The 11,667-nt window shown below is 36.1% G+C and overlaps 2 protein-coding genes across 2 annotated transcripts; one reads left to right on the top strand and one right to left on the bottom strand.

The window, feature by feature from the left end:
• Positions 1-962: 962 nt before the first annotated feature.
• Positions 963-2,014, top strand: LOC137743678 (RING-H2 finger protein ATL54-like). Its single transcript, XM_068483614.1, has one exon. It carries the CDS (start codon positions 977-979, stop codon positions 2,012-2,014), a length of 1,038 nt encoding a protein of 345 aa, XP_068339715.1. The 5' UTR covers positions 963-976.
• A 5,481-nt stretch (positions 2,015-7,495) lies between these two features.
• On the bottom strand, positions 7,496-9,953 carry LOC137743689 (transcription factor bHLH96-like). Its single transcript, XM_068483623.1, has 3 exons — positions 9,264-9,953; positions 8,513-8,908; positions 7,496-7,696 (listed from the first exon to the last, which is right to left on the bottom strand). The coding sequence occupies exons 1-3, from the start codon at positions 9,705-9,707 to the stop codon at positions 7,604-7,606; spliced, it is 933 nt and encodes a 310-aa protein (XP_068339724.1). The 5' UTR covers positions 9,708-9,953; the 3' UTR covers positions 7,496-7,603.
• Positions 9,954-11,667: the final 1,714 nt, after the last annotated feature.

Below are 11,667 nucleotides of genomic sequence, written 5' to 3' on the forward strand. Positions count from 1 at the left end.
CCTACTTTGCCTCCTCCGTTTTTAAAGCCAACGTTGCCCTTCTTGGTTGACCGTAGAAAACAAGAACACTAGGATAAGTAAGGAGCCATACCCAATGACAATGAAAATCTATAGGAGCATAAAAATATTGATTTGACTTAGAAGCGGAAAACATATGAGCATATTGCAACAAAATGCTTCATGTTGATGATGGATCGAAGTTTAGAGAAAATAGAAAATCTTGGAGAAATGATATTGGGAGTGGAATTGGCATATGAGGGAAAAACAAAAAAAATAAAAATCGAAATTCAGATATGAACATGGTTCAGATCATATAGCTACAAAGGGATAATATTATTCACCACAAAGAAAAGAACTGAAGGGAAACGAAATAAAGAGCGGGAAGAAGAGGCGTTATTCGTCTACTTGCTCCCACACTAGCAGAGCTAGGTTTTTTTCTTCGGTATTGCTTTGAGCCTTCAATTTGCAACTAATTTTTTCTTTTATAAAAAGATAAAGGTGAGGGTGTAGGTCAAGCCACACAATATGGATCAGATATAATAATTCGGTATCGAATTCATCATTTATGGAGTCAAATTTAAGACCTCTTAATTACAACGGGAGAGAAAAACCAATAGACACTAGTATTAAGTGGCTTGCAATCAATTTGCCTAAGAAGAATGATTATCATATACAATAATAGAACCAACCAACTTATCTTTTGTAGGGCAGAGGAAAACGTATACGAAAACGCAGTAATAAATTATTAGTTATAGCCAAGGAACAGGTAAATCCATGCAGAGTCATAGAGGCATGGACTTTCCTGACTTGCCCCAAATAATACCAACCCCAGCAATAATACCCCCTCCCCTTCCACTAAACCTTGACAGAGATATGTCTAATTTCATTTCTTCTCTTCTAATTCACACAAGAAAACTGACACCCCACCTCACTCCCTCTATACCTCTCATCTTCTTTTCCAATCCTCTCAAGCTTCATGAATTTCCTCAATAATACACCCTCTTTAATGGCAGTCATCAAACACAGAAAGCTCTTCCCATCTGCACCAATTTCCACAAACCAAACTGAATGTCCTTACTTTTGCGGCCCCGATTGCACGTACGAATGTTACCCTTATGCTGATTATTATACACCACCACCACCACCAATTCTGGTTATCGATGAAAGCAACCAAAACATCCATATCTCACCTTATGTGGTGCTCTTAGTCTCTTTGCTAGCCAGTTTTTTTCTTCTTATTGGGTACTATCTTATTGTGGTGAAGTCTTGCACAAGTTGGTGCAGTCACAGAAGTAATGGATCTTCGCCCTCTCAATCTAGCGGCACGGATCAAGAGTTACTTGCAGATCAAGTAGACCATCCGATCTGGTTCATCTCCACCGTTGGTTTACAACAGTCGATCATAAATTCAATTTCAGTTTGTAAGTACAGGAAAGATGAGGGCTTGATCGAAGGTACCGAATGTTCGGTTTGTTTGATTGAGTTTCAAGAAGATGACACTCTAAGACTATTGCCAAAGTGCAATCATGCTTTTCACATTCCTTGTATTGACACTTGGTTGAGGTCTCACACGAATTGCCCGCTATGCCGTGCTAATATTGTGAGCGAGACTGTGATCAGTGCTTCCTCAGACACAAATGGAGAATCCCAGATGGAGAACACTGAGAGTGAAGGTGAAATAGGTGCAAATAATCAAGTGGGATATCAAGAGGTTTTCGAAAACAGAGCTGGGGTGGATGATGAAGGTGAAGACCACCAATTTGATCATGAAAATATACCAAAACAGGAAATAAATTCCAAAGGAAATTGGATTCTTGAAAGAAGGTCCATTTCAATTATTTCCTCGTTGGCTCCAAAAAAGTTGGTCATCAGACTGCAGAATGTTGAGAAATTCCATTCGGACCTTGCTCGAAAGCGTCATCCTCCAATTAGGCAATTTCTACATATAAGCCCTGTTTTGATGAAAAGGTCTTTGAGACGTAAGTGGAGCAAAATTTCAGTTGTTCCTCTGTAAATTTTGTTTAATTGTGTGAGATGTTTGTACTGTAATATAGAGATTTCTTATGTACCTCTCAATAAGGTGAAGGTGCTTCAGTTCTTGTTTCTTGACATGGAAAGTGACAATATATTTGAAATTCTGATTTATGAAAAAAGGAGATTGGATCTATTTTATACAGCATAATAACATCAAATACAGAATCCAGTTGTTGTCTGCAGAATTAAGAGCAATGTGCCATTTTAGTCCTTGAATTACCTTAGAAAAAATTAGTTCCTAACCTTTTTTTTTTTTGTTGGTAAAATAAGTTCTTAAATTCATTAAAACCTGCTAATTTCATCTCTACTATTATATTCAAAACTATTCTATCCAAATTTTTATCAAATGTCATGTAACTTGCATGTGATACACAAAAATTGGCAAAAAATTGAATATAATAGCTCCGAATCTAATATTAGGCATGTAATTAGCATATTTTAATTCGTTTAAGGATTGATTTTCTAAAAAATAGTTGCAACTTAATTTTCACTCAAGTAATAATTTATGAACTAAATCCGTACTTCACCCTCAAAATAATGGTACATGCATGCAAACTAATGCTATATTTATGTGACTCATCTCTATAATATTAAATATGACACGATTACAACAACAAAGTCTTAGCCCACTGAGTAAAGTCGACTGTATGAATCCTAAAATGTTAATGCGATCGGTTCTGCGTCAAGTCTTTCATTAGCTCTAAGTACTCCATGTCTTTTTTTAGAGCCTTTCTCCAAATCTTCCTAGATCTTTCTCTACCCCTTTTGTCCTGAGCCTCTGTCTCATAATCACATCTTCCAATTGGAGCCTCCATGGATCTTCGGTTTACATGTACAAACCACCTTAACTAATTCTCTCATTTTATCTTCGATTGCGGCCACTCACACTTTTGTGGCATCCGTTGGTCGCACAACACATCCAATGCACTCTTTCACTTCATTCATCCATCTTGTATTCTATGATTGAGATCTTCATCCAATTCTCCGTTCTTTTGCAAGATAGATCCAAGATATCGAAAGTGCTCAATCTTTGGTACTTCCTCATCTCTAAGCCTCACCCCTATCTCATTTGGACCATCATTCCTACTGAACTTTTTGTATATACTCTGTCCTTTACCAAATTAGGTGAAGACTTTTGCATTCCAAATTTTTTTCCAAAGTTTAAGATGAATTTTATTGATGCTTAGAGTAATATTTTCATTTGCAAATATTTACCATGTCATTGTTCTCATATATTTTGGCTTTGCAGATATTGTTCCGGTATCAAAAGGACACGGTAAGAGAAAATCTAAATCTATTTTAAAAAAGTTAAACACTTCAAACTTTGGTCTGTTTGGTTTGGTGTGGAATTGGAGAATAATTGCAAAATAAAGACCAAGATGGGAAGAAAACGAGTTTCTGGCAGATTGCAACTTGGGTAGGTCATCCCAAGTTAACCAAAGTCCATCCATTAATCATTTATTTATATCGTTTTGATGTGGATCTAAACCTACATCAAAAGGAAAAGTGTAGAATGTAATCATAGTACCTATTTTATACATGGTGTTTTCAAAAGTACAATACAAAAATCATTTTTATAGTGCAACCAAAACGTAAACATTGAGCCAATTTCCACTTCAAGTTAGCAACTTGTGCACTAAATTTTGCATTTGAATTTTTTTTTATTTTTTTTCAAATGCCATGTATCATTTTTTACACACAAAAGAAATTGTAATTTTAAATACTTTTTTTTTTTTGTGTAAAAAAACATGTGCCACTTGTTAAAGTGAGAAATTCCAAATATAAAGTGTGGGGTGATTTAAGTATGTTGGTGTATTTAACAATTGTGGGGTGTCAATAAAATAATCCTTTTTATGATGAATTATCTTATAAATTTAGTAAATTATTAATTTAGCACGTTATCTCCAAGTCGAGACAATGCCCAAAATATTATTGACCGAAATTATATCGAGTATAAAATTATCAAGGTTCTATTATATACGGGATGTATTTCTAGAAGAAAGTAATTCTTCTTTCAATAACCATGACAAGTGGCCTAGTGGAAAATTGTCAGCTCCCTAAAGAAAAAAAGGGAGGTCATAGGTTCGATATTTTGTATGTTGTGAATCCGCTTGATTTTGGCCACATATAAGGTGCAATTCCAACTAGCCTTCTTTGAGTCGATAAGATAAATAATCATGGTTTGCCACCAATTATCCTCTTTTTTAAAAAGAAGATTATCAATTATACAACTAACATTCTCAACAAAAAGAGGACATGTGTCTGTGCATGTTACTATTTTTTTCAGGTAAGTTCCAAACCCTGCTAAAATAATATTTGTAAAACTAATAGCTTTTTATCTTTTCCTAGCCCCTGTCATTCCTCTTTATACTCATTATAAGGCCATCTCCAACTGAAGGAGGACCAAAGGGCTCCCTTTAGCCCTATAGCCCTCCAAGAAATTATATTTTAGGGTAAATTACATAAAACAACCTCAACTATTGGGTCATTAACAGTTTCATACCTCGTCTTATCTTTGAATTTGTTGCAATGTCATACCTTCCATCAGTTGCCTATCAATTTTTTTGTTAAATGCTTATGTGGCTTGAAACGGGGTCCACTTTCTATTAAAATATTAATAAAATAATAAATTACCCTAAAAAGGAAAAAAAATATATATATATATAACCCAACCCAACCCCAACCATCCCTTCTCCTTTCTCCCCCCCCCCCTCCCTTCTTCCTCCCTCCCATCTTCCCCAAACCCCAATTCGTCTTCACCCCTCCCCCCCCCCCCCCCCCCCCCCCCCCCGCGGGGCACCTGAGCCCAACTTGCAAAAAAGAGGATGGGTGTGCGGTGGGTTTGGGGAAGATGGGAGGGGGAAGAAAGGGGTGGGTGGAGAAGGAAGTGAGGGGGGGGGGAAGACGGGAGGGGAATAAAGGAAAAGGAGGGAGGGTCGAGGGTGGGGTGAGGGAATGATGGATGTGCAGAGGAGGGAAGGAGGGAGAAGGGAGGGGGGAGAAAGGCAGAGGGAGAAGGGATGGTCGGGGTTGGGTTGGGAATTTTTTTTTTAGGGTAATTCATTATTTTATTAATATTTTAATAGAAAGTGGACCCCGTCTCAAGTCAAGTCAGCATTTAACAGAAAATTTGACAGATAACTAATGGAAGGTATGATATTGCAACAAAATCGAAGATAAGGTATGACATTGAAACTTTTTAAATACGAGGTATGAAACTGCTAATGACCCTATAGTTGAGGTAATTTTATGTAATTTACCCTATATTTTAATAAACAATGCCATGCCATATTTCATACCATCTCCAATCGAGAGGGCCAAAGGGTCATAGGCCAAACATAATTTATTGTTTTAATTGAACTAGTATGGTTACTTAAATTAAACTATCTTATTAAAATAAGGTTTTCGAACATATTAAAAACTACAACAACTTCAATTTAAAGATTCAACAACTTCAATTTTAAGATTCAAATACTTCATTTTAAAAACTACAACTTAAATTTAAAAATTACAACTTAAATATTAAAGACAACAAAAAATTAGAATTTTTTTTTTTTTTTAAATTTTGTCTGAAATTTTTTTTTTCAAATGCAACGGTAACATGACGTCAGCTAGCCGTTGACGCTAGGTAGTTGTTGCAATTCAAACTTTGGGCAGGCTTGGGACTAGCTGGTTGGCTGGAATAGACCAGCATAACTTTTAGTATTTCAGACTTAAATGTGAGCCATTGGATTACATTCCAATTGGACAACTAAGATGTAATCTTAGTGATAGTAGTATGTGTTGCCACTTGTAGCTATCTTATAGGGTAGATTACATGAATGGTGGAGATTGAACTTTGTAAGAGAGAATCTCTCCCTCTCCTGCCAACTGTTTTTCTCGCACATGCCTTGTGTGCAGTGTGTGAATGAATGAAGCAATGTTTGCTCTGTGTGAATATTAGGGCTGGGTTCGGAATTTCGGTTCGGTTCAAATTTTTTTCGGTTTTTTTCGGTTCGGTTTTTTTTTCGGTTCGGTTTCGGTTTTTTTTTTTTTTTTTTTTTTTTTTTTTTTTCTTTCTCCCTCCAAAATTATTAAAAAAAAAAAGGAAATATAAAAGTTCACATTCATATTAATAGGCTAGGCGGAATGAAAAATAAGGAGGAGGAGGGTTAGGGTTGTTTTGTTAAAAAGATTAAAAAATTAAAAAAAATCTCACAAATCCTGGAGGCATGAGGGTTCGAACCCATGCCTCCATGCTTGTAAAGTTTCACTGAAACCAACTTGGCAACAGGTTCTGTTTTGTTATGATTGTATGACTAAACTATTTATAAATATTCAAAAAAATTATATATATATATATATATCGGTTCGGTTCGGTTCGGTTCGGTTTCCGAGCCTCAAAAACCGAAACCGAACCGGTCAGATTCGGTTCGGTTCGGTTTGACAATTTCGGTTCGGTTTTTTTTTCGGTTCGGTTTTTTTCGGTCTCGGTCCGGTTCGGTTTTCGGTTTTTTTCGGTTTTCGGTTTTTTGAACCCACCCCTAGTGAATATCCTCTCTGCAACTCTTTGAGATTTTCCAGAAACCTTTCATCTCCATTTTCGCTTCACTCCTTACAATAGAGATCATAGTCTCTAGATTCTAACAAATCTTGGGTTGAAACTCCGCCCTCAGCCTCCCCACCAGCCTTATGTGCGAACCCAATGTCAGCCCACATGGCAGCACTATCACCCTCCCCTTTGCCGAAAACTCCGACCCATATACCAAATCGAATGCTTGGACGTCTCGGATTTGTTCTCCACCTTTTCAGCATCAGTATGCACCGACTCCAAAAATTTGGAATACTGAAATTTCAGTTCTGAATTAGTCTTCGATTCCTATCTTGAAAATTTTCGTTGAAATTCGAGATCCTTTTTCGATTTGGGATCCCATATCGAACCACCCCTAGTTATATATGCTTCCCTTCACAACATTTTTTTTCTCACATATTTATGAAGCTCACTAATATAGTTGAACTCATATGCATGTTGCGAAACGAGTTTATACATAATGCATGTGCAAGTTAATCTCAATTAATAGAAAATTAGGGTTAGATCGATGGGTACATAGGCTTTTTTTTTTTTTTTTTCTTTTTCTTTTTTTGGTTGTTGTCGGGATCGGTATATAGTTTAAGAAGTACAAATATTCGATTGTACAATGGGGACCCTACCCAAAAAGTTCGACTCCTTTCGGTCATCCCGTAACCCAAAATGTTCGACTCCCAAAGAAACGAATATTAATTCCAGCAGATTTATGTCAAATTATAGTAATTTAATTGACGATAGAATTATAATTTGCATCTGGGACACTACTTTATCATACAAATTAAGCAATGATAGAGAAAGATGGAACTTAATATATCTTCTCTGTCTGTTTTGTTGGTTTTAGAGGTATTGGAAAGATGCTGTTGCAGTGATTATTTCAATCATTGTGGCTCACTGTAGACAATTAGATTAGTCCTTTCTCTCAATAAGCAAACACACACCATACAATATAATGCAAAAGAGAACGAAGTAAATTTAATCCCACTCAAAGTAAGGATTAAACTTTCAGCTAAAGGCAGCTTCTTGAATTGTGCGGAGCATTTGATTAACAGCTGCTGCTATTTCATCCACTGTATTTAACGGGCAGCCTTCTTCAATCTGTCCCAATTCACAAATAAACAGAAATTAATTATTTTCTCTAAAATTTTTTAAAAAAAAAAAAAACAAAAAAAACATTTATACTGAGTTTAGTAAAAGAAAAAAAAAAGATAATCTGTTCTTTTTTAGACATACTTTTTTAGTGAATGAACTTGTAGGATTCACATTGGACCCACCAGATCGATGCATACGCAGTGCAAAACCAAATGACAAAAATGTAATTTTCTCTTATTAATTTCTAGACAAACTTTTTAATTAGTACATGAACTTGTAGCATTCCCATCATCATATTCACATACGCAGTGCAAAACCAAATGACAAAAATGGGGTGTGGAAAATAATATAATAAGTGGGTGTAACTGATAAGTTAATCTTCTTTTGTCCAATTTAAAGACTCAGATGAAAATCCAACGTTATTGAAAGCCTAGTGCTCCCATCATTTCCTTGTTTACTGTACTCCTTTCATTGTTTTTCAACACAAACAGCCTGGAATTATAGTTTTTGAGGGAGAGTCTCGGTATCTTGGTTAGTAACGATAAAGTATTCATAATCACTCACATTTAAATTTGATATCAAAAATTGAAATTAAAACAGTATAAGTACGTTCGTTTATTCCCTAATCACCTGGTGACTAGGTTAATTAGCATTTCTTTTAATATTAGCGGTGACAGTAGTAACATAAAATTTGTTGATATGATATTTTTTTTTTTTTTTTTCCTGGTCAAATATATTGATGTTTTCTTGATAGGACATTAATTATGAAAAGGTAATGCAATCATTTGAAAAGACTTGGCTGTAAAACAGTAAACAAATTACCTTAACGCTAACCGAGTAGAGGACCATTTCATCAGCTGTGGTGACATTAAGGTGAAGAACACTGAGCCTAAGGCTTTGAAACCCAGCCACCATCTTCAACAGCTGTCTAGGCCTTTTCTTGGACAGTATCTTAAGGTTGGCATGGTTGTCCACCATGGTCACTTCTATGTCTGCTGCTGCCCCCTGGTTGTTGTTACACTGAGTCGAATTCGAGTCATTTGCTTGGACCCCAGCTGAGTTGTTATTCTGTGTTGCACGAGTTGAAAATTGTGGGAAGGTGAAGAAGTCAGCCAAAGGCTGTTGCTTGCTCCTCTTGTTGCTGTTCATGGACTGACAAAGCTGCTCTAGCTCCTTCACAAAGTTTATGGCACCCCCAACAATTGATGCTTGGTCCCCCTGTAACAAATATTTATAACAAGATTAATTTGGTCCAATCCCAAAAAAAAATTCAGTTTAAAAGAACATATGGGTAGAAATCCATGTGACTTTTTTGAACGATAAGGGTTAATCCCAAAAACATTTCAATCTAAAGAAAATGGAGACGCAAGGGACTTCTAGTTGTACTGCCTCCCTTAATAGTGGTTAAGCCAGTTTACCCTCACATTCGAGGTTCTGTGTTCGTGTATCTCCCTCCCGTAATATGGCTTTTGTAAAAGAAAAACAAAAATAAAAACATATGTAGCTCGATGAATTTTTTTGGCCAACCTAGGAACCCAATTTTTTATTTTTGTGATCAAAATGTAAAACTGACCCTTTGAGCATAAGATTGTGGCATCAATGATCTGAGGACAGCAAGGTACTCATTCATTTGTTTGCGCCTGTTGCGCTCCACAACAATGTGCGTCATCCTCTGGTTTTCAATTTCCTCCTTGTTCTTGCTGCTCTTGGTACGACGCCGTTTGCGCCGACTTGTTGTTGCTAGTTGCGGCGGTGCTTCCATGGCGGAGAGGTGTTGTCCTGATTGGCAAGATTGATTAACCGTGCAGGCCTCAGGTGAGGAGTTAGGATCCCAATCTTTCACATTTTGCAAAAGTGAAGGAGATGATGAACAGTAGTCCCAATATTCATTGTTGCCTTGTTGGTCTTGTGAGATGAAGTCACTGCCCCAAGAACCACCTCCATTAAAAGAGTAGAAGTCCTTGCAACCAAAGCTAAATGGGTACTCTTGTGGGTAAACCACAGCTTCTAATGTCATGCTTTAATCACTCTAATCACTTTTTAACTAATGAAAAATCTGTTTAATTGTCCGGTGAAGATTTGTTAAAGAGGACTCTATAGTAGTGAGTGAAAGTGTACGAGGGGCTTTTGTGTGGTTCAGAAGGGAAAAGGCAGTTAGAAGGGAGAGGAGGTTTTTCCTTTCCACTAAAAGAGAACCCAAATCAAAGAAATTTTTATTAGGGTTGAAGCTAGCTAAGCCAAAGCACTACACCCAAAAGACCAAACAAACTCGCCCCTTTATCATCTCTAATAAGAAACTCTGGTTCCTTTTTAAAGGAGCTTAGCCAAGCAAACAAAACGCTACATTGTGTTGCACGTGAGATTTCATGTAGATTGCACGTGAGATTTCATGTAGACCAGTCTCTCCATTAGAGGTTCGAGAGAGATCTCTTTTGCTCTCTCACAACTTACATGAAATATGTCTACTATCACTGTGACGTTTCGGTCTAATAATACACTCATATGAAGAATAGCTTACACACGACAACAAACAATTTGATCATACACCAATACTATATTAGTTGGACTGATTTATTACAACATGTTATTTGCACTTGAACTACTAATCGCATTATTGATTACATCTTGTACAATGAATTTGCTTGCATAAATAATGTTACAATCAATCGTCTACACAAGCATGAGAGTAGCATGCATCTATCGTTAGGAAACACTCAAAAGCTCACTTGTGTAGATATAATCTTACTCTTTAAATCTAATCCTTATGAGTATTATGAGTAGTACAAGTAAAAATTAGTATATTCAATCGACAAATTCTTAAACTACTATTTGGTACTACCGTCTAGTACTATTTTTCTACATTTATACGCGAGTTATGAATCTCACTGTTTAAATCTCATTATTATGAGTATTATGAGTAATACAAGTGAAAATTAGTACATTCAATCAACAAACTCTCAAACAACCATTAGTTCCATAATCTAATGTTTCTTCACTACACTTATAAGTGAAAAGTCTTAATTTTAAGTTTTGTAGATGATAAATACGAATATACGATATAATTTATTCTTTCACCTATTAAGCACCTCTAATGGATTATTAAATTAATTATTAAAACTCAATGTTTGGAGAAGACATTTTGTTTGTGCGGGTCCAAAAGCATATCCCATGTCATGAATAGAACGCCATACTAACCGTGAGGACACCAATCTCCCTATTCAACTCAAATTTGTATGCATTGAAGGGGGATAATTTAGTCTTTTAACCAGCTAGTACTGTACTTTTTTCATAATTTTCTGAACAGAAGATGTGACCATGGTTTCATTTGGCAATAATTTGGTCGGACACTTGGACATAGAAAAAGAAGAAGATGACGAAAAGCTGGTGATGTCCCAGAGATTCTGATGAAGATCTATAAACAGAGAGAGAGAGAGAGAGAAAGAGAAGGAGATAAAAACAATACGCAGCAGCTTGGTTCAGGTGTCGGACATGCTCAGAGGAATCCATGTGACCTCACTAACAGCCACTCTGTAATCATCTCCGATGCGAACTTATAACGTTTCCGTCACTCTTTCCCAAGATCCCACTGCGCCATTTACTGTTCTTGTGTTTTCCTTTGTTTGGCTCTCAATTTATTGTTAATTTTGCTTCGTGTAACGATACTGAGGGGGAGAGTGTTGAGCATAAAATCTCAGATGAACAAATTAATAAACTATTATAATTACTTGAATAATAAGTTCACGTGATTTTACATACAACCACATTTACTACAACGGTGTTAGTTTGATTCACATTTTTGCAATGAGAATCAAACAAGAGATTTAGTTAATTTTACTAATAATTTCTTTAATAATTAATTAACCGCATTTCAACAAGACATTCTCTAGGGCTTTCGGTGTTTACAGGGTTTTAGCTCCATAGAATTTTGCCAGCACCGGCCATTGTACTATTTTGATTATTTTTCCGTTTTTAATATC

This window comes from Pyrus communis, chromosome 1 (genome assembly GCF_963583255.1).
Source record: "Pyrus communis chromosome 1, drPyrComm1.1, whole genome shotgun sequence".
NCBI classification, from domain to species: Eukaryota; Viridiplantae; Streptophyta; class Magnoliopsida; order Rosales; family Rosaceae; genus Pyrus; species Pyrus communis.